Consider the following 27,262-nt stretch of genomic DNA (forward strand, 5'->3'; position numbering starts at 1 on the left):
GCACCTCCCTGTCAGGGCACATCACCTCAGCTCACTCCCCCAGCTCCCCCCAGCACCTCTCACCACCCTCATCCTCACAATCCTCAGCAGCTCCAGCAGCCCATCCCAGGACAGAGAGGGGCAGGCAGCTGCTCCTAAGAAAACCCTGGGAGAACCCACACACTGGCAGTTTGTGACTGGTAGCTCATTCCAACAAGGCTGTTTAAAGAGCATCTCATTTTGGTCTCTTGGTCATAGCCATGTCTAGAGCAATGGACACTCAGCACCCTGTGCAGTTGTGGCCAAGTCTAAAAATTCTCAAGTGCAAGTGCAGATTCCTCTCAAAATTTCAGAAATCTGGACAAAATTGGAGAATGCACTTTTTCTTACAAAACACAGGTCATGGACTCCTGATGGACAATATAGACTGAAATCAAGCAACCTAGAGTGGCTGCAGGGTCCAGTTTACAGTTCTTTCCTTTCCCTTCCCCATCCTCTCTTTAAAAGCATAAAATCATTTTAAATAGGGGAGACAGGCAGAGAACAGAAAGGATTTGGCCACCTGGCCCATGTGGTCAAAGCAGAACCTCAAGGTCCTGACTCTAAGACTGTTCTCACTACAGCTCATTTTGGAGACAGCACTTTGAACATGCAAACAGAGAATCACAAGCACTACAGGTAGGACTTCAGCAGCTACTGAGCAAAAATAGGGTAAATTTACATCTCTTTGAATTGAACCCTTCAACACCCAAATCCAAAATATACCTATATATTGACTAACAAGATGCAAAATAGCTCCAATTGTGCAATCAAAGAACTGGAAGAAAGAAAAATAAAAACCATGAGTAGGGCCTGGGAGGACATTTTTGTATGCTCAACACCAAACTGAAGCTCTGTTTGGCCTGCTAACAAGAAAAAGTTGATATGCTGATCTTCTTGGCAGACTACCTTGATCCCAACACATAGGGGGAAAAAAATGAACAGCAAGTTCCATTGCTGCTGCTTGATAAACAGATCAGAATTATGCAATGCCAGACACGTGGCAGAAAGGACTTGAGTTACTTCAGGACACAGTTACAGGATAAACTGATAAACACTCACCCTTAAGCAAGCACCAGAGTTAGATGTAGCGTGCTACTACTGTCCCTGACTATCCTACATCTGTCCCTGCTCAATTCCACCTTTCCCACTCAATGTCAGCCTTGCTTTGCTCTTGACTCTTTGGTCAGATCCTGACTCCTGCACCCGAGATCAGACTCTGCTGCCTCAGAAGGCAGCAAGTGGGAGGTGGTTCTGTTGAGCTGGGTGACCATTTCCATCTCAGCACCACAGAAATAACATGGTGATTCAGCTCTCTGCTTCAAGAGCCCCAGCAATGAACACAGAACTGCTGGTAGGCTCTGGGCATCATGGCTGCATCACACACCCAGGTAAAGCAGGACCTGGATAAGCTGCTCAAACTTCAAAGTGTGGAGCATCAGGTGGAGGATGGATGGATGGATGGATGGATGGATGGATGGATGGATGGATGGATGGATGGATGGATGGATGGATGGATGGATGGAAGTTACCAAGGGTAGTATTTTCACCGTGCCTTTTCTGGCCTGATGCTTTGTTCACACAGGGTGGAGGAGAAAGCCAAGTGATGACAGCCCTCAGAGCATCAAGGTTCAAACATGTCAAACTTGCCACTGGGCACAAGGGAACAGGGAAGCCAACACCCAGAGGGATCTGTTCTGAGATCCCCTCTGATGACATGCCAAAGACTGACACACAAGGCCCAGTGATCATGGAAAATACACTTTTCCACTGAGTTATAGCCAGACATGTCAGACTCTTCCTGCTCTGCACTTGCTGGGCTGAAGATGTTGGCAGACAGATGAACTGTCACTGACACATGGACCATTCCCTGCCCATGAACATTCCAAAGGAGAAACACATTCTACTGCAACTCAGCCCAAGCATTCACAGTCATGGGTGCAGAAGCTGCTGCAAAGGGCAGGGCCTTGCTGACCACACATTCAGTGGTAACCTCCCTGCAGTCAGGGATACCTGGGGCATCTGAAGATGGAAGGAATGGTGGAGTATGTTTGGGCATATGAAGGGCAGATGGAAGTTCCTCAGAAAGAATCTGAAGATTTGTAAATAGAGTTTGTGTCTGTTGTATCATGACTAATGGGAGAGTTTGACACTTACTCTTCAGGACAGACCCCGGTGACCACTCTACAATCTTTCCAAAGTTTCTCTCTTTCATATTTTGGAACACTTCTCATTTTTCTCCCTTCTCTATTCTATTGTCCAGTATTTTGCCTGTGGCATTCCTCTTCCCACTCCCCTGGCCAGCAATCCTAGCTTCCCACAGCTGCCCATGCCAAGGCAAGTGGTGTGCAAACACTAGCTGCAAAGGGACAAGAACTTGTGTCAACACACTGAAATAACCCAAACAAAATTATTTTATAAGATTTATTGAATCCGAAGTCCAACAGAAACAGATGTACAAACTTTGCTTGTCCAGTGCTTGGGGAATGGGATGTGGAGGGTGGAGGCAGCAGCAGAGCCCAGAGTTGCTGCTGGACCAATTTCCAGTTGGAGGCAGGGCCTTCTCCATGCATTGTGCTGAGCAGGCTGCTATTGCTCAGCCAGCTATGGGTCTCTGGCAGCAGCAGAGCGTGAGGTCAGGGGAGGGGAAGGAATATTCAACAGAGGCTGAACAGATGGAATCTGGTGCACAGAGAACTTGGATCTTGGTTCTACACCATCCTGGGCTGAGCACTCCCAGGCAGGGACAGGACAACCATAAACATGGGACAGGAGCCAGAACCACAGGAGAAGCAGAACCACCCTCTGTTGATGACTCCATCTTGCAGTGGATTGGCTCTGCAAGTGGATGTGCCTCTGGTGTGCATCAGTCCAACACAGGCCTTTACCCCCAGCAAAGGGAAGGCTCAGCAAGCTCTCTCTGGTGCTCCTACAGCCTCAGAAACCAAATGCCTGGGCTTGAGAAGACAGCATCTCAGCTGTCACTCAGTTTTACAGCATTTATGCCAAGCCCTATGAAGCTGCATACACATCACATGTTTTGGTGAGAGCAGGGTGGTTGCTTTGCTTTCCTTTATTCAATCATACTTTAGAATCAAATCAACTATTAGTGCTGTAACACATCTTTCTGTTGCCATAATGAGCCTACAAAAACAGCTGCTCAGTGGCCACAGCAACCTCTGTTACAGAGCTGGGGATGTGGGCACAGGGGAGGCCCTGGCATGAGCACCTGTCTAGGTACAGCCACAACACCAACTGCAGGACAGGAATAGGAGCAGGGAACAGCGTGCTCAACACATTACAGCATCTCCCTGGCACAACTTCAAGGGCCTGGACATCTGCCCAGAACATGTCAAGGGTAAAAAAAAAAAAAAAGAGAGAGACCCTAAAACCCACTTACCCAGGGATATGAGGAAGCCCTAGCTAGAAACATCCCCAACCAGCTTCTCTTTCTTCTACAAGGTGGCAAAATGACTGAATGCAGTAGAAGACCAAACCATGCACTACAGGACCAGTGCTTGTACAGAGAATAAAACCACTTTACCCCATGGAGCACAAACTTCCCTAAGCAGGGGCTGGATGGGTTCAGGTCCATAGCCTTTGCAGTATCCCACTGAATCCTGTCCAGGGCCATGGAGCAATGCAGCACAGCATTACACACACCTCAGCCAGGCACTGCTGCTCATGGCCTCCCTCTCACCCCAGGTCCCAGCAGATGAAGCAGAGTCAGCCTGGCCCCTGCACAGACACAGCAGATGATGCTCATCAGAGAGTGCAGGACTCTTGGCAGGCCTGGCTGCAGCTTTTGCTCAGAAGCCAGTCCATGTTTTTTAATAAAGTACTTGCAACTGCAAAAGAGACAAAATTCAGTCCAAATCCTCACAGCAAGACTTGTGTGGCAAGAATCCAAGGAGAGGAAAAAAAGAAAAAAAAGGAATCATAACATCTCTCTCATATTAACAGAAAGCAGGAAGAAAAGGACACAGTGACCCAAAAATCAGTATGACTCAAGAATCTGAGAGATTGAGCAGAATGTGGGTGCTAACAAGCATTGCCTGATCCACCATGGAGACAACAAGCAGAGCAGCACTGTACAATTCAATTTTTCACAATATTGATCTGGCACAGTGATTTTTAGACCAGATCAGAAAGTCCTACCATTAACAACCACTCACTGCATGTTAACTAGCCTTCAAAAAAACATCAAACCACAGTCTACACCATTATATAAAGTGGCACTACCCACTGACTCATAAAGAAAAAAACCAAAACCAGAAGGCTCTGGACAGCTGCAACACAGGCAATACCTTTTCAACAGGAAAGGTCTGTTCCACCAGCCCCAGAAATTTGTAAGGAGTCCATTTCACTATTACTTAGCATGTACCACAGCACAGAATACAGTAATCAAGATAAAAATAATCTGAATCAAGATGGCAAGTCCTCCTAACTTACAAGCTTGATGGTTCCATCTTCTGCCAGAGTCAGAACATGATCTGGGTTTCCCTACACCAGAGAGGTCAAGATGTGCTTGAAGGCATTTACAGCCCTGTGAAGACCACAGCCACAGAACAGGCTGTTTCTGCAAACAAAGGAAACGTTCTCCAACATGATCAGGTCACCCCTGCTCTATTATATCCACCATATTCCCTGGCACACCACAGTGGAGGGGGTGGGACACAGGGCAGGGGTACACAATAATGCAGGACAGGGATGGGGGAAAAGAGTCAGAGGAGGAACATTTCCATGTATCAATTTAGTGGAAGGGGTAAGGAACAACAATCAAAAGCTTATCACATATACAGCTTCAAATCTCATCATACTAAATAATTCACATGTTCATTTATGGGCCAACTTTTCAACCTTCAGCTGAGGGGCAAGAACACCTTTATAAAATATTAAGACACTTCCAGCAAAGCCTTGCAAGGTGATGGGCAAGAGTCACTCTACAGAGACATCAAGGCAGGACAGTTTAGTGACTCAGCCAAAAGAAATGTTAGAGATCATTGCAGAATGCAGAGGGTTCATGTGCAGTTACTAGTAAAAACAATCCCTAAAATGGTATTTAATGAGCTAAGAAAATTACAAACAAAACCCCACTTATCTAAATACAAGACACTATGGAGAGAGAAGTCTTCCAGAAGAAGCACACCTCCTGATGTTAAGATGTTGCAACAAAGACTTCTAGATTCTAAACTGAGGTTTCTTAAATGCTTTCCATATTAATCAAGGTGAAGCAACAGGGTTTTCTGAAGAGGATCATATTTATCCATCAGTGGAAACAGCTGCTACCCAGCAGTTTGAGTTGTAGTGAAACTGAGCTCTGTGTTCATGCCACCTTTTATCCAAAATAATAGGTACAGCCACATTAAAGAATTTGTTTTAATCTGAAGAACAAGCAGTTCTGTCATTACAACTTGTGTTGACAGCTAAACTGCTGTCTCTAAAGTGCCAATCAACTCTTAGCTGTCACTAAAATACCTGGATTTTCCATAATCTGTGCTACAGCTGGAGATGCAACCTGTGGCAGGGGTGAAGACCAAACCCCAAACCCCACTGTGCAATGCCATCTCTGCCCTGCTTTGGAAACTCTGCTTTCCCATGGCACACAACCATCACAACCTGCTGGATAACAGAGAACCCATGCAAAGGCTGCAGCACAGCCATACCACACATCTCTGGGAACATGGTGCAGGAGGACAGAGCACAGAACCTCTGAAGAGGCCAGCCCAGCTCGGAAAGAGACACAGCACAGAAATCAGGGCATGAAGAAGTGCAGGCCAGCACTAAGAATCACATACCCACTGATGCCTGAGCCCTTAATGGCCACTGAGAACACTTTCTTTGATTATTTTCCAAGGCCAGGATTACTGTCTTGAAATACTGATGGATGGTTTTGTTCAACTTTAATGGCAAAGCACTTTCCCAACTACTTCTGGGTGAGGCACAGCTCTGAGAGCTCAGCTGGAGCCTCAGTGTGCTCCTCCAGTCAAACCTGAAGTCTGGGTGCCCAAAGCCAGTCTAACTGAACAGACAAAAGGAAAAAAAGAGAGGAAAGAAACCCAACACTTTCCTATAAAGCCAACCATGGGCAGCAGTTTTTCTGGCTGCAGGCAGGACAAGCATTACAATCAATATGAGCAAACACATGACCCTGAAGTCAGTCAGAAAGGGAAAAAGGCAGGAACTTTTATTGTATACAGTTCTAGTTTTCATATACATATCCATAAATAAAACATGGTATTAAATTTAACCTTAATTCAGAAGGTAATTCATCCCAATTCTGTGGTTCAGGAGCTGGTTTAGTTACTCTGCAGCTCTGAACACATCTGACAGCACCAGGTCTGACCTCATCTGGGGACCTGATCACTGTGGTGTCACCCCTCAGCACGTGGAAATGCCACATCTGTCCAAGCCCCCTGCCACAGCAGCTCAGCCATATCAGCCCTGAGCACCAGGCTCATCTCCAAACACATCCACCCCACTCAGCTCTGGCCATGATAAGCTCTGCAGGGCAACACCCCAAACACAGCAGCTGTGAGGAGGCAGCTTTGTCAGACAGCCCATTAATGAGTCCTGAAAGACTGAAGAATGGGAAAGAAAGAACTTCCAGTTCTTCTAAGGGACAAAGATGGGATGTGAATGAATGCACAGCACATGCAACAAATCTGTTTCAGTATTCAAGCTGGAATTTTCATACAAGTTCAGGTGAACTCAGCACATAAACTGAAAAAATGATTGAAAACAGAGAAAGCTGACATGGATGACAAGACAACTGAGCAGTTCAGTGGAACTGAGCTGAAGTTGATGGGTAGTGGACAAATCAATCATGAACGACAAAGATTCCCAAAGACACAGAGAATTTTTTTTTTAAATAAAGATAGTATAATTTTAATAATTCTAAAATTTCAAATTTTAAAAATTTTGTGTATTTAAATTTTAATTGTAAAAGGTGTTCAGCTGATCTGCAGAGAGTAGAAGCAGGAAGAGAAAAGATGAGAGTGAGTTAAGCAATCCCAGAGGAACTCACATTCTTCAACATTATGATGCAGCAGGGCAGCCATTAAAATATACATAGAACACATGTACACAGAGAATTTAGAGTGAAGATGAAGAAAATTTAATGAGTTGTGTATACCCAGGATAAACAAAAATTAAGTGCTCCTCAGATTACTTTCCTATGATGGCATTTTACATATACTGAACATAAGATTGATTCCATATGGAGAAAAAAAAATCTTAACACTAAAAATATGTGGAAAGCTTAAGTTCAAAGGAAATCCTTTTGTTTTATTACAAGAAGCCCAAATTTCTTATTAATTTCTTTAGTATGACCTTAATTTTGACTTAAATTAAAAAAATAAATAAAAGCTATTTTGAAAATAGCAGATGGTGCAGTACAGTAAAAGCAGACTCAAGAAAGAAACAACCAGCTTAAACCAGTCTCAGGACACTTCCTCCCATAGGAGATTTTTTAATTTTTTTTTTTTTAAATGGGGCTGGGTAGGCTTTATGGCTTAGCCTTGTGTTTTGGACTGAACTCTTATTAGTGGCTGGAGTGCACTAACTGTGATTCTGGAGTGCATCTTGCAGTTTAGTTTAGAAGAAACAGGGGTAGCACAACCAAAGATGTAAATAAAACTACAGGCAGTGGTGACAGCCAAGAGATTCACTTACATAAATAAACTCCTTCTCCAAAAATACAGAGACTCATGGAGGTAAATCCAAAAGGCTCTGACTTTCAAAGGCCAGAAATCTCCAATCTGCTGTAACACTTATCTTTTCTTGGCAATGTATGTTTTTTATCCACCACTGTTCTATGCACCACAATCATCTTCACCCACCCACACGAGCTATTGTGTGCTGAGGAATTTTTCTGTAAATCTATTCTGCACAAATGGATTCAATAATTCCAGAGCTGACCCATCACACTGACCCACTTTGCTCTCTTTTCTTCCACTGTGCAGTGCTAAAATTTGCCATTTCTAAACACACTGATGACCTCTTAGGAGGTACAAATTATGCTTTCAGGTAAAAAGCAGTTAAGTCAGCAAAAGGCTACCCCAAGTGAAGTTTCAGAAGAAGTCCTCAGCCTAAATAAAAATTCAGGGAGACAAGTCAGGCAAGTTAGCTTCAGCCCACTATGCCTGGAAAGATTGAAAAAAATTATAAAAATGTCTCCATGATCAGGAAAACTGTTAATTGGGGAGAAATTGGATTGATGTTTTCAACACATATCTCTATCTAAAAATAACCTCTGACCACTGTTAACCACATGATTCAGAAGAATAAATTTTCCCAAAGGAGCTGCTTCAACCTGCATTACCTGTGATGAACCAGGCAAGTGGACAGACCCAAGTTAATAACAAGCCCAGAATGAAGCAGTGCCCCCCACCCATTATTATTAACCCAATTAGGTGACCCATTCCACATGCAGCCCCACAAACTGGTTTGATAGGATAAATTAGAGGGTACCAGAGGCACAAGCAATTTTGTGGAGAGGAACTGGCACAGCCAGCTGAATGTGGAACCAACACCTGTCCAAGGCTTTCTGTGACACCCTGTGGAAATCCTACATGCCTTTTTGGACAACTGTTTTTAAGGACAGTTCTGAAAGAGCTCTGCAGCAGGACAAACACCATAAGGTAGTACAAGCCAGAGCTTCATCAGCTGCATAAATAAATAAACTTAATAGAAATTACTTCTAAAGACAGAAAATCAAGCAGTGTGTCCAAGTTGCTGATGCAGCCAAGAGGCTCTGAGAGCAGACTGATTCACTGCTTGTTTGCCACATACTGCTCATGCATTTAACCCCTTACTTCAGGGCTTTTGCTGACTGCTCTAGAAAACAAAAGCCTTTTTTCCCCAGGTAACCATGTAGCTTCTTCCCCTCCTGTTTCTGCTGAAGCCGTAAGAATTGTGAAAGCTTGGCAAGGATTTTCTTTTGCCCTTGTTTGCAAGATGGGATAAGAGCCACTTCCTGAACTTGCTCTGAATTTTAATGTTTTCTTTTACTATAAAAAGTAAGATACTTGTGATACATCCAGTGCTTGTGATACATCCAGTGATTAAATTTCAGAAAACATCTACAAAAGTTGTCATAAATCAAGAAAACCTGACAAACAGGGAAGGGTGAAGAGCCAGGGGTGTATGATTTGGAGAGAAGACACAAAGCAGTGATAGAGGTTTTCATTTATAGAGCTACAAAGAGGAAAGAAATTAATTATTTTCCACCTCCACGTGATCCAAGAATAGACTCAGACTACATGGGATATTCAGCTTTGTCATCAGGAAAAGTTTCCAACACAAGGACAGTGTTGGAAGAATTGCCAGAAAAATAATGAAAGACTGGTTTAGACACACACCTGTCAGGCAGGACTAATGCTAATTGAATTCACTTCAGATCAGATGATTTGGTGAGGTCTCAGCTTCTATAATTACTGCATTTAGCACTGGCACCGAGTCCTTTAGCACAGGTCCTTTGTTTGTCAGTGGAGTCACAGAAAGTGACAAGCCAAAGCACAAACTAAAAACTTCCTTAAACACATTTGAAGTAGAAAGATTCCATAGCATTCACAGAAAACAAAAGAAACAAAACAAAGAAACAAAAACAAAATCACCAAACAAACAAAAAAACCCTCCAACAACAAACCCAAACTGGCTAGAAGGAAAAACTGAAGACTTTAGCAGAACTTCCCACTTGCAGCAGGATTAACTTAAGAGTTACATGAGGCTGTCAGATCCTTGTGGAATTGAAGTTTGAAAATCTAGATACAGAACCTCTGCAGAAAGCCATCCCCAACTCTGATGAGGAATAATATCTCCCCATGAGAATTTTACTTGTGCAGGACCAGGATCCTTGTGAATCCCTTCCAATGTGGGACATTCTATGATTTTATGATACAACACCTACCCAGCCTCCCTTCTCTGGTTGCTCCCAGAGAGGAGCACACCAGCATGAAAAACCCCTGGGAACATCCCTAAGGAAGAAACAAGCAACTTTTTCCTCTCAAAGAAAGGAACAGGAGGACAGAGTGCTCAACAGTCTTGCTCCCCCTGCTTGCACCTCCTTTGACAGCTTGAAGGATAAACTGAGAAGAAATAAAGTCCTACCTACAACTGCCAACAGAAACCTATCAGAAAGAAAATTCAAAGGAAAGGATCTCCAAACAAAGCTAAAATGGAAAGCCCAGTCCACACATGGGTTTATGGAGGATGAAGGATGGCTTTCACAGAGGAGGAGAGCAGGGGGAATTCTTCATTCCCAGGGCTCATTTCTATTTTATGTCCAGATAAATGGGTCACTCACAAGGACCTTTTGCTGAACAAAAGACTCAGAACACCTGGACAAAATGTTTCTAGTTCTGGTGACCTGGCTCACAGCACTACAGACCCAAAAGCCAAACCCTAACAGGGAGAAGGTTTCTGTACACCAAATTCTCCTGATTTATCTGGCTGCACACTAATTCAAGTCTATAAAATATTCTTGAGTTTGAAACCTTGTTCTTTTAACAGAGAGTTTGGAGCAGACAGATAGCGAATAAGCCAAGCAGCATCTTTTTGTTTAAAAAGCAAGCTGAAAAAATTACCAATGCCTCAGAAAACCAAAGAATGGTGAGTGAAAGCTGGCACTCCCTGCAGCATGCACAATGCTGCACAGCAGGGCAAGTCATTCATTAACCAGAGGGTGTTTAAAGTCTCTAAAAGTGATTGGTCAGCTCATATCTGTGCTGTTAAAAAACTGAAGCAGGGTATGCCTAAGGGTGTGGTTTCACAACATCTTAGGCTGAATTAAGAACTTGCTGCTACCTTAGAGATTCATCCCCCCTTCCCTCTCTGCCTGGCTCTTTGTTCCTGCTGGGGTGCCCTCAAAGAGCTCAAACAAATGAAATGTTATTTCTCAACAGCATGAAGACTTGAACTGATGCAGAACATCACATGCAGGGGAGACTCATTCCCAGTGTGCAACCTCACCCATGCTAAGGACAGGACACATCATCTCATTTTACAAAGGTTTGGTGAAACCTGTAGCAAACCACCAACACATTTTCAGCAGGGCTCAGGAAAACTTACTGGACTGAGGCCTTAATAATAATAATAATAATAATAATAATAATAATAATAATAATAATAATAATAATAATAATAATAATAATAATAATGATAATAATAATAATAATAATATCAAAAGTACACTGATCTGTTACATGCAGGATGCACAAATAAGAGCATTGCTCCATGAATCCTGAAGGAACCAGCCCACCAGGTTCCTGCCTGGCCTGGAAGCTGGCCTGGCCAAGGTGACAACTGCCAGAGCCAAAGGCTTGCACCAGGGAAGAAGAGTGGCTGTGCAGATAGGGTGGAGAGGAGGGAAGGGTCAGGTTTCTCTCCTTTGATGACATGGAGTTAGATCAGTTCAGCTGCAACATGTAATTTCATTCTCAAATACCAAAATGCTGAGCACACGTGAAAAAAACTGAATGTGGGGCAAGAAGTGAGCAGAAAACATTTCACTAAAAGCCACTGGTTGAAAGCAGAATGCTTATTAGTAAATGTTCTAATTGTCTTTAATATTTTTTTTTAATCAAGATATGTCAGGGTCACAAAAGTTGGTAGTTAATAATAATCCCACAATTATTTCAGACCTGCTGACTGAATTTCAAAGCACAGCACAAAGAAACCCTGAGTAGAGTATGGACAGGGAACTCTCCAATTAAAAGCAATCTCTATTCTCAATGCAGACAGGGGTAGTTAAGGAAACTCAGTTCATGTGCTCCAACCACATTTGTAATCTCCAGAGAAAGCTCAGCACTACCCCCACCAGCACCCAGCTGGGTTTAAGCCAAAATAAATCTGGCAATAAAGAACAAATGCCCTGACTTGGAACTGGATATGGCCAAAGTGTTTGTCCTTGTGGAGGGAGAAGGAGTTTGAGACAGAACCCAGCAGCAAGATTGTTCTTTGAATTAGGACTCCCAGGGTGCCACCAAGTGAAACTGGGAACAAGAAAGGGACCAACTTTGGCTCCTGTACCAGGCTCTGGTCTCCCAACCACCACTTGTAGTGGTTACACACTTCCCTGGCAACACACTGAGTGAAAATCAATCTGTTAAAGCAGAAGTGACTTAGAAAGGGTCTAAGGAGAGAAATCTGGCAGGGTTTCAGGTCACAAAAAGTTAAAATTACACTCTGACACAAAGCCAAGTCAAGACTCCAAAGTCTGTCACTTCTTTGTGAGCTCTCACTCACTCTGTGCTGTGAAGGACCTGATAACAGTTAAGCCTGGAAATGTTTCTCACTACAGTTACTTGAATAATATACTAAAAATATATATATATATTTAAAAAAATCACACTCATTGTCCAAAAGCCAGGAAGATAATTACTGAGCTATAATACAAAGCCATCGAGTTAATCTTACACAGATGATGGGAGAGACCTAACTATGACCACAGAATGACTCTTGGCAGCGTAATCTGCATGTGATCAAACAAACAACAGGTTCATAAGATCAAATTAGTGCTTATTTAGCAATGAATTGTATAATCTCAAGTCTCAAGTTCACTTTATGCTTTATTTCACTGAGAGAAAAGAATTCCATGTTCATCACATGCACTCTAGAAATGACAGTTGTGTACAGGCACTGTGACTCAGACTGGCCACAAATTCTGCCCATGTGGGTTTTAAAGCCATTTATCAGAAGTGGGTAATTTTTAGTCACCAAAGGGGGACAAAAAAAAAAGAAGAAGAAATTACACTGGCAGTTCAATTTCAGCACAGCACACCTGAGACATTCAGTACACACCACCTCAGGTTAGCACTGACCCCTGGATGTACCTGTGCTACAACCCCAGGGGAATCCTAAAAACAGCAAAATCCAACCAACCATCTGCAAGGCCAAGCCTACAAAACATTCCCCTCATCTTTCCATCACACAAACCACAGAGCCATTTCTTGAACAGAACAGGCTCCATTAACAACCAAACAACCCTTTTTCCAAGAACTTCAACCCTGGAAAGAGATGATGGGACTCAATTCCTGCTTTGCCTTGTACATGGCACACAACCCACCTGGATCAGGGCTGGGGGGGAGTAGGACTGACTGGTGCAGTTGTCATAACAATTACTAGCAAATACAGACTGAAGTAAGATGCAAATTCTTTGAAGCACAGGTGTCACTCAAAGCATTCTCCACAAGACAGATCTTTCTTTTGTTAGGACATTCACAAAACATTCTCCTTTCCAGACACCAAGATCCATAAGGGCTGAGCACAGATTTCATCTTTAAAACAACTTCACCAAAAGTAACACCCAAGGCCAAGAATGCCCCCACCACTGACCAGCTGTCATTCACTTTGGGATCTGAAGAACATTTACTTTCTACCAAATACAAACTTCCAATTTCAAGCTCAGTTGAAAGAATTTCTGGCATAGAAGTCACTACATCAATATATATCTAGAAAGTGTTATTTTGCTCAATAAATTGGATATTGTCAAGGAAGGATTACCAATTATTTATTTCGAAAAAGAAGCCACTTGACCAACTTAGCAGCAAACCTGAAAGCACACATTTCAAACAAAAGAAGCAACAATCTTAACTGGAAATACCACTCTATCACATTTTTGTAGTCTTTCAGTGGGAAGAAGGAAAGAATGGAGACAATACAACAGGCCAATTATCCTGTCATTTCCAGATTCTTTCATGTAAATTTGTCAAGTGGAGTATACAGATTAAATGCAAAATTATTTTCTTACTTACTTTTCAGACACAAAGAAGAGTTTGCCTGTCTGAAAGCTCATCATCTTGCCCATTACCTATTAGTTTAGCTTTAATCTCTATTATCTGCTGAAATCATCATGGCTGCATTGACAACACCAGTAACTCAATTTCAGATAACACTCAATGGTTTGAAGCTTCCAGATATAAGACAATTATAGTAATGCAATTTTATTAATAGAAACACACATTCACTAATACATATATATAAAGAAAAATCTTTATTTCAAATGAACATTTAACACAGATTGTAAAACAAACCTTAACAGTGACTTACCAGGAAGCCTGTTCATGTTGACTCCTTGAGCAGAAAGTCCTATTCCCATGTACCTTCAAAAAAACCAAATAAAATATCAGTCAAGCAAAAGAATGGTCACAGCACAAGATTCCCTGCAGCAGAAATATAGCACTAAAATAAACCAAATCCACACAAAAATTACTGAAGAATGACAAAATTACTAAAGATTTTCCATTACTTATGTATTTTATTGAATCCAAGATAAAACATCAATCTCCTCTAGTCGACAGCTTTCCAATGTACAGCTACAGTTACTCTTTAGCTCTTAATTGGTAGGAAAAGGACTGGAGACAGCAATCAGCAATTTAATTCCCAATTTGGTATTTGTAGGGTATTTTTACTCATATATCAGAAAAAAACTATTTATATAGGTGATTAAGAAGACAGTAAAAAACACCTAAGTGCAGATATAGTATATGAGGACAGATGTCTGTCCAGCCTGATGTACTGTCCCCAAAAATAGCTGACAGTGGATGCAGAGGACAGAGCACTCAGTTGTACTTTCCAAGAACACTCTTTCATTGTTCAGCATATATTTTACACAATCTCACTTTCTGAACCTTTGGAAGCTCTTTGAAAAGGCAACATCCCACAGCTCCCCCATTCAATTCCTGCCCAACCTATTTTTTATTTTAAAATTGGAAGAAAGAGGAAAAGCATTTCCCTGACCACTTTCTCAAGGATTTTGAAGTTCTGATTCACACCCCTCCCCAAAGGTCTCTTCTCAAGGCTGGTTAATCAGAGTCTGCTCAGCTGTTCTCATGGAAGCTCATCTCCAGCTCAGTGCTCCTGCTACACTTCCAGTTCTGTAACTTCTTTGAGAAGCAGGGAATAAGCAGAGCCACCAGCATCACACAACACAAGCCTAAGGTGATTATTACAGATAACAGCATAACAATGTTCTCTGCTTTGGTTTCTATTCCCCCCGCTCCTGGTCTCTATTATTCCATTTATGTTCTGACTGCAGAGGAGAACTGAACTCACTTTTCCATGAAGTGGGACACAGCTTGACCCTGCACTCAAAGTGGCAGCTCAGAGGCCATTTTTTGTATAAAGTTTGGATTATTTATTCCATCCTCATAAAAATTATTGTGCACCTATCCAGCAGGACAGTAAGACAAATCCAGCCTTCACAAACTCTCCTCTTCCTTATTGCAATGCTTATGCCCATTCCCATTTTGGGTCATCTGTTTCTGTTAATTTGCATGGTGTGTAATTATTTTTTTTGTTGTCAAACAACATTGTTGCTGTATTAATTCTTTTATCTCAGAATGATAATCCTTTAAAAGCAAAAGAGTGGCATTTGTGAACCTCTAAACATTCCTATGCTTTCAGAGTTCTTCATAAGAAGTTACTCCTAAGACTCCAGCTTGCTTCCCATCCCTGATGAGCTGGGAAGGAAAAATATTCCTTTAAAATTTCAGACCTTTAGCCACATGTCCCTCAACTAATTTTGTCAACCTTATTGGGTTTTTTAAGCTTAGAAGTTTGTTCTTTCAATTTGTCTCATTGAATAAAATTTAAACTTCAGGTGTGTATCCCTATTGCCTCTCATCCCTATGTCTAATTTTGTCAGGTGTTTTGATCAGCTGTCTGATCCTCCAATAAAATGTCTTCTTAAACAGTCTCTCTACCATCTCAAAGAATTTACCCTTCTGATTTTATTAGCTATTCTTAAACAAGCTTCTTGAATTTGTAAGGTTTGCTTTCTGGCTTTTTTGCTGTTGGGTGCTGGGGGTTTTGGATGAATACTAAAGTGGCAGGGTCTGGGGGCCTTTTATAGCACTTCTCAAAGGATATCAAAGATGAGTGATTATGGTCAGTGCTGCAGAACAACTTCTGAACACACCTTTGCTGTAAATATCTTCTGCACTGCTCAGAGCACGAGTCAGAAGTTACATCCCCATGAGCTCCCTGACTCACAAGAGCCTCTCCACAGCAGGCATTTATGGCATCTAAAAATTCAGCCTCCCAGTGTCATCTGACATACATGCATCTGTAATAAACTGAATTTGGAGATATTTTTACAGCCTTCCAGGCACAATATAGAAGACTTTCTCCTATATCTGCAGGGACTACTCCAGCTCTTCCTTGCCACCTTCTTAGTGCACTGGCAGATAAGAGAGTTCTTATTCAATTTCTCTATTTCTACTGAGATTTCCTTACAACATGGTGGGGTTTGCCATGTGTTTTTTTCCATCTATGTGTGCAAGCAGCCAGGATCCCATCCACAGCTAAAACTGCCCTCAGCTCTATGAGAGCAGTGACAACCTCAGTGCCACCTCTGCCAACCAACTGCTCAAGCCTGAGGGGAGCTGTGATTCAAAGTTCCCAATTGTTTCAACTCAGTGTAAAAGCATCATCTAAGCCTGAAGCAATAACACCAGAGCTCACCCTGACACTGGCAGGTCTGAAACACTTAGCAAAGACCATCCCCACCAACTTCACCATGTCACACCACCAAGCTGCAGCCCTCCTGAATTTGTTGGTCGTGACAAACTTTGTTCAAAGAACAGGATGCGCCTCCTGGCACAGGGAATGTTTCTTATGTCCTGGTCTATTTGGCTCAGCTGAAGGTAAAGCCCTGTAGAACTGTGGCCACTTTGTCATGTGGTGGTGTCAGATTCCTGCCTTTCAGTATCACACAGCACAGCTCTGCTGGCACGGGGCCAGGGGGCAGCTCCATCCCTCCTTGATGCCTGAGGGTGCCTGTGTGATCCCTCTGCTGCTGCTGACATGAACAGACCCAGAACTGAGCAGGGAGGACACCTCTGCACACAGCCTTGGCACAGCCTCACCACAGCCCCAGCACTTCCAGGCGTGCCCTTTGTCCCCATGCCCCGCTGGGTCTCTGCTCTGTATTGCACCATAAGGGTGGCAACACCAAGGAAAACATTGGAAATTAGAGGAAATAACCTAATTGTCAAACTCAGATAAAACAGGTCATCACCCACTTCAGCTTATCCTGCTTAACTTCATTATTTTCTATGCAGACTCATCCCCCCTCTTTTGTGTACAGCTAAATCTGATGCACATAACCAAATACAAAACTTATACAATTGTATCTTTCCATTTTCAGACAACATAGCTTTAAATTGAGAGTGGAAGGTTGTATTTTTTATAAAAAGCAAGCACTACAACTCCACAAATTCTAAATTTAAGATTACACTTTAATCTAGATACACAACATCATGGAAATATGTTGCTAAAAAAAAAAAAGGAACATGACCACAAACCTTCCTGGTTCACAGTTTTTTGCTCTTCAACTTCTGCTCCCATTTAAAGCTCAAGACAAACTTTAAAAATAAGACCATAATGGCTGTAGAACTGTAGACAGAATTTGCAGACAACCTAAAATAAAAACAGACTCCCTCACCATGCTGAGTTTCAACTCCACAGCCCACAGCTTATATCCAGAACTTCAAATTATCACAGACTTGACTGCTGGGTTTTGTTTTAGAAAGTGCTATTTTGCTTTTATCATCTACAATCAATTTATGTACCAGAAGTAATGGATGAAATGAGCTTTAAGATCAATAAAATGGAAAAAAAAATCACTCTATTCTCTTGAAAATTGGGAAGGGAAAAAAAATTAAATCTTCAACTCCACCACCCCCAAAAGCACCAGATGCTTTCTGAACTTCTTGGTGCAGAACAGCTTCTCACTTCCTAGATTCCAAATGTTCCAAATCAGTTTTGTGTATGCAACAAATGCAATACTAGTTTAACAGTATTTGTGGGCATCATCAAGAGTAAACTACTGCCCTTTTTTTTAAAAATAATGAATCAATTATTATATTGAATATCATTCAACATAAACCTCTGTGGCCTGCCTGTTCTCACCCCTGGTTTCAGACCATAATGATGTGGACAGACTCCCTGTGGGGTATCCCTTAACTGGAGCTCCTTTTTGAGAGATCCAAAGAGCCCCTTAAAAAAAAAAAAAAAAAAAAGGATGCACAGGAATGTCAGCAGCCAGTGTCAAACGGGAAACAGGAAGAAAATAATTTTGGGGGCAATAATACACTTATATCCATTATGCATCATAGGTAATCTGCAAAGCTAAGCTAAAGTGACCTCCTAAAACCATCTTCTGAGCAGTGAACACTGAATACTTGGACCTGTCCCCCACACCTAATCCAAAGCTTCAAAAATGCTGCATCATTAGACCAATTCCAAATAGAGCAGACTGGCAAAAATAAACGCAGACACATGCTGGTGATTCAGTCAGAACAGCCTTGTTTCCACTCACCAGCAGCCCTGGCAGTTACCATAGCACCAAATTTTTCCAGACTCCTACTCCACCTTAGCCCTGCCCAGCACTGGCTGCTTTAGAAAATGTGCCTGAATCAGCCCCAACATCAGCTCTGCCTGTTCCATCCCCTCCCTGCCTCTCCTTGGCCTCAGAAGAATGAAGGACCTTGGTAAAAAGCTCTCATGGCAGAAGATGCTGGCTCCACACACACACACACACACCCAGCAGTATTCCCAGGGCTTTTTCCTCTGGGTCTTAGAGCACCATGACTGTGCTAAGATTAAGCTCAAAGACACAAAGCTTTTTGGGTCCCTTCCCAGCTGCCAAGGACTTCAGCAGGGAACACCAACATGTAGCTGCTCCAGCACAGTGACATCCAAACACAAGAGCATTCACTTCTGGCCCCTACGACAACTTGGGTTGTCTTAGATATTTTCAAAGCTACATTTTAAATCTGTATATTTAAAAAAAAAAAAAATGTAATTTGGTTTTTGTTTCTGTCAATAAAAGACTTTCCCTTGGAAGAGATATGGAAAATCAAAATGATGACTGCATTTCGGAATTAAATTTTAACTCTTAAAGATATAAAAGATCTCAAATGCAGTGACTCAGTCAGGAAGAATTATATATTGTCACTGGGCAGAAATCATCTGAAAAACAATGAGAAAAGTTATTTCACAGGAGTGACAACATCTGACTGACCTAAACTGAAACAAAGACATCTCTTAATGAGGCTGCTCTAAGCATTACAGAGTCCCAGAAGTAGGGGAGACACTGATGGCTCTGTTTAGCTTGTCCCAGAAGGGGAATCCACCCATATGAGAAGCAATTCTTTGAGTCAAAAGATGTTTCTCCAGAACAAACATGATACTCAGAGAACCTGCCAAAAAGACAACATAAGAAAAGTTTTTTTGTGCAGTTTAAAGCTACTTTGTATGAGCAAACCCACAAAAATCCTTGTGAACCCAGCAGAAAACCTTCAGAACAGACCTGCCCTTTGACAGCAAGTGGCTAATGCTGAAATTCCAGGATTTGCATCTATTTGGCTTTTCCAGTGCAGGATTGAAGAACTCATTGAGTAGAACAGAGGAGAACACAGCAACAGAACTCATGCAGACCTGAACTACATCCTTTAGTTTCAGGAATCCCAGGAGCAAAGATCATCTCCATGGAAAGCACCCAGCACCTGGGAAGCACTGCTGTGTGCAAAATAAATAATAATAATAATTTTGCACTGTGTGCAAATAAAGGCAGGGCAGAGGGAGGGAAAATGCAATTAGCCCATGGACTTGGAGTATACTTGAAACAAAAGGAAGTATTTTTTTCCTTAAAAAGCTGCAAGACTTTCTCCAATGAACTTGGACTGAGTACTCATCTCTAACACTAGCTGACAATTAGCAAGGCAGATTTATTAAGGCTCTGCCAGGAGAAGAAAGACAGTATAAATAATAAATACAGGTTTCCCCTGTATTTATTGCTTAACCTGTTGAAAGGTACCAAGTCAGGATGGTGAAACAATCCCTGCCACTCTTCTTTCTGTGAGGTTCACCCAGATGGCAGACAAAATTCAACCCATCTGAAAGCTGGGGAAACAAAGGGGGGGAAAATACATTGCTTTAGCATTGGCTGGGTAACAGCCACCAGGCCAGAACTCTTCTTTCCTGAGCCAGTCCCACCCTGGCACAGTAAAGGAGGCTGGAATGACACTGCCAGGGATGCCAACAGGCACCAAGGTCCAAACATGAAAGAGTTAAGACCAGAGAGGTTGAATAATTTGTTTTGAAGGCCATGACTTCCAGTAAAGCAGTTGTGAACCAGCATTAACACAACACACAGTAGAAATTCCTGGGATTGGCATTTTATTACATGGCTCAGCCAAAGCCAAGCAATCCTGCTGAGCCATGAGTTAAACAAGGGATGTCTCACTCTTCCACAGGTTTGTGATTCAAAGGCTTCCTGTATCCTGCAGATTTTTCTAATAACCACACCTATGTGGCAGGAATCCTGTCCTCCCAGCTATCATGCACCTCACTCTTTCAACATGCACAGTTAAATCTAAAATAAACAAATAAATCATCAAGTTAGAGGTGAATAATACCCTACACTGGTGGCATTTCAGAGACTTTCACAGTCTCTTGTTGCAAAGCTCTGAACTATCATTCTTGTCTGAGGTGGGTCCTGACTTCATGCCAGGTTTAAAGAGTGGTTAGAAATGATAACCCTTATCAACTCACCACTTGAAACCACATTGTGGCAGTTCTGGTGGGGGAAGGGGAACATTGTTTTAAGGCAGTGAAAAAACAAGTTACACCTGCTTAGAAAAATTACCTATGCCATGTAAAATGCTGGATTCCAACAGTCTCCAATTCCTCAGTCTAACAACAAATATTTTGGAACTACTTCATAATGGAATATAATCTCTAGAGTGGAAAAGGTTCTGGTTTTATTTGTGCATACTGTGCTGTTCTGTGATGGTGCTTCAGAAATAGCACTGATGGGCTCCAGGAAGAATCCCAATTCCCCAAGAAGAGGTCAGTAAAGACAAACTAGGCAAGGCTAAAAAGAAGGGGATAAAGGGAAGAAAATAAAATTTTGAAGAGCTCATTAAAACCAACTACAAGTATCCTGAGGCAAGAAGGAGTCCAGTGTACATCAGCCTTAGAAAGGCAGAAAATCCTTAAAAGCTGAAGGCTGTGGAAGGGAAGGTGAGTGAGCAGGACAAAACTGAGAGGCAGCAATCTGGTAACATAACATCTTCTCAGGGTGGTTATGAGTAATTAGTGATAAAATGACAAGAGGAAGAATGAAAAGCTATTTTTGACAGACCAAGGTATCATATTCCCAGCTCCCTTCTAATTTTAGGATCACGTTCAAGTGGTATCTGCCAGCTGTAAGAAGGGTCAAAGCGTCCCTTGCCTGGGCTACCTTCAGGAAAGGAAGACTGATGATGTAGATTAACAATGTTTGTAGAACACTGAAAGATGGAAAATACAGAGATGAAGACTTGATCTGAGCACCATTTAAGAAAGAAAAGGCCAAATACAAGCACCAGGGTAAGTAAAATCACCACTAAAATATGTCAAGAATAACCACTTGCTCCATCTGCTACCCCAAGCATCACCACATGCAACAGAACCCCAAACCCTGTGGTCAAATGCAAATGTAGCTGAAGCAGAGGTGTCCCAGCAATTTATTATTTTTTTCACTCTTGGCAGCTGACTCGTTCTCCAAGTCAGCTGATATCCAACAAAGTTCACACACCAACCATCTCAGTGGCAAATGGTGCCTAAAGTCTGGGAACAGCACAAAGCATTACTGATACTCATTCTCTGATTATTTATTCTGGTTACACCCAACTGAATAAGTAGGATTTTTGTTCAGGTTGTCCTGCTGATTAACAAACCTCACTTCCAAATGCACTGCTCATAGTCACTGAAAATGTATTAGGGAAGTTAAACAGGTTTCCACGACTGAAAGGACTTAAGATTGTTTAATCGCCACTCTAAGTAATTGAACATTTTTTCTGCCATGAATAAAGCCTAGAAAACAGTAAAAAACAATGCTAAGAATTACCACAAATGTCTAACAGAAAAGCATCCAAAACAGGGCAAGTCATTTGAAGACTCTTTCATTCTGGTGACTAATCTTACATTTCAGTCCATCATAAGAGACAGCCAGATTAGAAATGCACCCTGAGCCCCTGTTTTCCCTCTGAAAAACAAGGGGATAATATAAATGCAATACCCAAATCACAAGAAAACACTCCACCACCAGCTAGCTGTCTCTTAGAGGGTATTCTCACATCCTTATAGGCTAATTTCCTCTGCTTTAGGCTTGGTAACAATTCCTATGAAAGGAGGAGTTCTTTCCTCCTAATAATAATTAATGAAATTACAGAAGGAAGTAGCTGCAATATTTACATGAGATCTGGAGGGAGGATTAATTATGTGCAAAAGATCTCAGAGAAAAAGTAACACCTGAGGTTGTAAGAGATGTACTGGTGAAATAAGAACACTTTCTCTTTAAACAGCAGCCGAGTCAGAACTGGGTGAGTGCTGGGAAAGCAGCACACACTGAACTCACAGATCTTCACACACTGACATCTCCACAACAAGGGACAAAGGCTGCATGTGGACCAGAGCATCAATACCAAGAACTTGTAAACAAGCAGGCAGATTGTAGTGTGGAAACAGAGATCCAGTCTTATATCACAGGTACAATGTAAATCCCATTGCTAGAACAGCAGGATAAAAGATGAATCTGGCCACAGAGTTGATAGAACACAACTAACACAATTCAGCTTCAGTGGAGAGCTGAAGAAAAAGAGTCAAAGCTTCACATTGGATGATAAATTCTTCAGCAGTTCACCATTTCAAGGCTTCTCAAGTGAAAGAAAAAGGTTTTCCTACATAAGTTATCCAGCTTACAAAAGTTATTAGTAAACAGAATTCCTTAGATCTACAAGTTTAGAATATGTAATTAATTAGTTCCCATTATTCTGTGATTTAACTGCAAACATATTCTGAAGAACTGAGCACAATAATGCTTTACATATATTCTAAAGATGTTGATTTTGCTAGAGTTTGCTTTTGTCACATTCTTACCTATTCTATAACAGATACTCTGAAATAGCGGGAGGGGGGATGAAAAAATAACCAAACAAAAATAACGCCTTCCCAAAATTTTTCTTCTTTACTGTGCAAAATTTCATAAGAAGCTGAACAAAAAAACCCAACAACAAAAATAATTATCACAGTCAAATCTAGGAAATCTCAGACCTCAGACATCCACACATCACAAGTGGACAAGTCACATATCACCATCACTGCTTCCATTTCACTGCCTTATTTCACAAATAATTTTAATGATAAATTGATACTCAACTATTACAATGGATGGCCCATGATACTGCTATAAAACACTCAGTTTAAATTTCCACTTCATTGATAAAAAAGGAATTTTAAAAGCTATGAACTGCAAATCAAATATTCCAAGATCATGACTCCTTTATACTGAAAAGCTGCTCTCAATATTACTCTCTTTCAGAAGAGTGCAGCAGAACAATGACAAAGAAATAACAACTTGTGTGAGGTGTCATCAACTGCCACAAAACCTCTGCAGAAAATGAGTCTCTACACCTGAGAGCACCAAGGCACAGCTGGTGGCTGAGCAAGAAGGACTTGCTTGGGCAATCTGCAAATGGGAGCAAGGCAGGAACTGTTTATGGAATCTACTTGGGGGCTTTATTTATGTGTTGGGTTGTTTAAATGAGTGTCTGCAGAACAGCATAAATTCAAACAAGCAGACCTACCTGCAAGCAGAACAACCCCCTCTCTGTGCTGATTTTGGATTCCTGGAAACCAGGATGGAAAAAAAATAAAAAGGGGGGAGGAAATAAATTATTTACAGGCTTCCCAGTAACAAATCAGGGATCACACAAGAAATCCTCAGTTCCTACAGAATATCCCTTACCCTTCCCTACAGCCACATCCAGACAGGCACTCCAAGGTGCCTGAGCACAGGCAGCCAGTGCTGTCAGAGCTCTCCATGGCCAGGCCTCTGGCAGCATCTGGAAACCATTAGAGAACACAAGCAAATGGCTTTTCACAGAGCCATCACACTCACCATATGCTGAGGAGAAATGGAAAGTTGGCAAGGAGAAACATAAGCAAGGAAAAGGGGCAGATGATTTGTTACTAATGTACAGACTGCAACCAACCAACACATCTGACCTTTATTTTTCTTTTTCAGTCAGAGAGAAACTAAGCTATTTTTAAGTCTGGCTTATGGTACTTGTGTATGAAAGCTAAAGGAAGATTTAGAATAAACTATGGTATGGACTAAGCTGATTAGCTCTTCAGCCACTCTCCTCTAAGAACTCTTTTCTCCCTCTCCCAGTAAACTGTCCTCAACCTAAGCTAGTGCTGACCAACATCTCTGGACAACAGGCTGCACAGTTCAAAGCAACTGTGCAATGAGGCTGGAAGAAGGTTACCAGCATTCCCTGTGGCTTATGTCTTTCCAGCTTCCCTCTCCTGCCTTTCTGGGTGTTCACCTAATGCAGAAATCACTGTTTCAAGTACTGATCCAGCAAAAAGACTGTTGAGCACAATGGAACTCAGGACACAGTCATTAGTGCTGGCACACAAAAACACACCATGGCAAAAAGAAAAGCCAGCCTGAGATGCTTCCTGGGATGGCTCAAAGTCCTCATGAAACCACTGGGCCACCCTGGCACCTCCTCTGCCCACAGAGCACACTTGCTGTGTCTGCACAGAGTCACTCTGTCCCCACCAGAGAGGTCAGGATGCCAGCACACCAAAGCACCCATGAGTAAGCAGCTATCCAAGACTAAAGCAGTCCCAGAAAAGACAGCAATGGCAATCCACAGCCTGCTGGGCTGTTTGTTCCAGGAGCAGCTCAGAAATGGAGAGGAGGCAGCAGGACAGGTGACTTCTGCCAGAATTCAGAACCCATGCATCATCAGGGTTGGCCTCTGGAACATCCTCCCCAGTCACACTCCATCACAATCCCAGCACGTGGCTGGGGGAGGTAAAACCAGTCAAGAAACCAAACTGGTGGTCAGGAACACACAGTGTCACCCACAGACAGCTCACGGTGCCCCAGCACAAAGAGGACAACAAGGATGACTTGTCCTCCTGAGTCACAACAGCCTCTAAGCTGTGGGCTGGCTGCCCTGCCCTGGTGAGTCTGGCCCTGTTCCTGTTTACCAAGCAGAGATCATGGAGTAGGGGAACAGAGGCTGTGAGATGTGCTGACAAATCACCACCAAGCAGAACCACGTACTGGAGGGAGAGAGGACAAGAGTTCAGGCCTTCAAATACTGCTAAGGTTGAGCTGTTATGAACAGCACAGGGATGAAAGCCTGAGTTATTTGTGGCAGCTCAGGAACAGAGGAGTCACAGGCATTTCTGCCAATCTGCTCATCTGAGGAATGCTGGAAGCAAGCCAACCACAGATTCATGGAGAGGTTTGGACAGGAAGGGACCCTGGGACATTCTTTCTTCACCCTTCTGCCCAAAGCATAAGGAACTCTGAAACATCTCTCAGGCAGCAGACTGAGGGCTCCCCCAGGCAAACGTGATGAGGGAGATGCCAGTGCCTCTCCAGGCATCCTGTTCAGGATCACAACCATCTTCACAAAGGAAAATTCTTTCTTAGGTCCAGCTGGCATTTCCCTTGCCACAACTTGTGACCCATTGCCTCTTGTCCTTTTGTTCCAGTTGACAACACTCAGGAGACAAGCACACAATGGCTCAGGAATTAACTACCAGCAAGTCTTAAAACAAAACTCTTCAACAACCCTTTGAATGGGACTGAGGGTTGCTGCAATCCTACCCTTTTGTCTGCCAACTCAGGCCATCCCTTCATTGACTTGCCTTCAATTAATAAAGGGAACCCTGAAAAGTAGACCTCAATTTAAAGAGAAAAAAAAAAAAAGGAGTAATTTCTGACAGTGACATCAACAGATGAAATCATCATCCATTATTTTTTGGCCAGCCTTCCACCAGTTATCTCCCTGAACCAGCTCTCCATAGGACAGGGCAGCAGTGTGTCTGCATGAGGGAAGGGGTAGAAACACACAGCAAATGCAAGGGCAGAATCCCACAGCCCTGACATGTATCATCCCCAAGTGCTGTAGAACCACTCCCTGTGTGCTCAGCACAGACAAGGAGGTGACAGGAGGGCTGGGACCAGAGACTGCAAACTGAGTTCTGCTCTGCTCTCTGAGGATAAGAACAATCTCCCCTCTCAAGAAGTAGCAACAGATCAACAGACTGACAGATCTGATTTGTTCCATGCTACCTAGAAATCTTGTCAAGACAATTTTTCAATGGTATCCTGGAAGCCTCCCCTCTCCCAGAAAAAAAAAAAAAAAAAAAAAAAAACCAAAAAAAAAAAAACCAAAAAAAAACCAAAAAAAACCCAAACAAAACTACACAAAAAAAAAACCCCAGTAAATAAACATGACCTCTTATCAATTAAGACTAAATCCACCAGGATAAAAAATAGCTACTGTTCAACTAAAAGTAAGTTTGAATCATGCTTGTCCTTCTCAAAGAACTGTGGTTTTATCTCATGAGCAGTGGAAAATCCAAAACTAAGAAAGCCTGATCAGTCTTAAAAGTTTCTTACATGCACTAAATGGAATTTTTGGATGCTGTACTTGCTTTGAAATATCCACCAGCAAAGGATTTTACCAATGCTGAGGGAGAAAAGTCCAATGATGGCAAAGGCAGAGCTTTCATAAATCATTGTTTGCTTCTTTAACAAAAGCACCTTTCTGGGGCAGGCATTAAGGCACAGGGGAGACAGGGCAGTGCAAAAGAAGTTTTTCTACCAGCCGTGGCAGGAGAAAGCACCTTGTGTCTGTGCTGCTGCAATCCCTCCTTCCCTCTTCCCCTGTGCTGGCTCTGGGGCGAGCACAGGAGTTCTCAGCCTGGAAAACAGCAGGAGGCAGGGATGTGTGCTCTGCCTGCTAGGATATGATGTACTGGGAGAAAACAGGAGAGAACCAGAGCACGCTGGTTTTAAATCCCCTCAGTCCAATGAAAAGCAGGGGAGAGGATAAAAAGGTGGTCCTGACACCCGAGTCATCTCCATAGCTCAGGTTTCTCTCCCACAGTGACATCACCAATCCAAAATGGCACTGCCTGATGCCAGCTCAAGAAGCCTCTTATCAGAGCAGGTCACACACAGGCAACATCCCTTGGCAGGCTGCAGAAAGGCATTGGGTGAGCTCTGGGGTTCTTATTCTCCATTAAGAGCCACTGCGAGGTTCCATCCCATTTCTTATCTGAAACCTTCATTTCTGCTATTTATTAGCAAGTATCAGTATCTAACCAGAGTGCAGTGCCCTAAATTAACAATGCTGAGCACAGGAAGACAACAGCTTTG

At 42.4% G+C, this 27,262-nt stretch overlaps 1 protein-coding gene across 2 annotated transcripts in view; it reads right to left on the reverse strand.

Annotated features, from left to right (window-relative positions):
* Positions 1-27,262, reverse strand: part of RANBP10 (RAN binding protein 10) — a 62,846-nt gene that overhangs the window by 32,468 nt on the left and 3,116 nt on the right. For both annotated transcript variants that reach the window (XM_036390200.1, XM_036390201.1), the window contains one exon: positions 14,068-14,120. In XM_036390200.1, the coding sequence (XP_036246093.1) occupies positions 14,068-14,120 (53 nt within the window). The remainder of the gene's footprint in view (positions 1-14,067; positions 14,121-27,262) is intronic.

Source organism: Molothrus ater, chromosome 12 (genome assembly GCF_012460135.2).
Source record: "Molothrus ater isolate BHLD 08-10-18 breed brown headed cowbird chromosome 12, BPBGC_Mater_1.1, whole genome shotgun sequence".
Lineage (NCBI taxonomy): Eukaryota > Metazoa > Chordata > Aves > Passeriformes > Icteridae > Molothrus > Molothrus ater.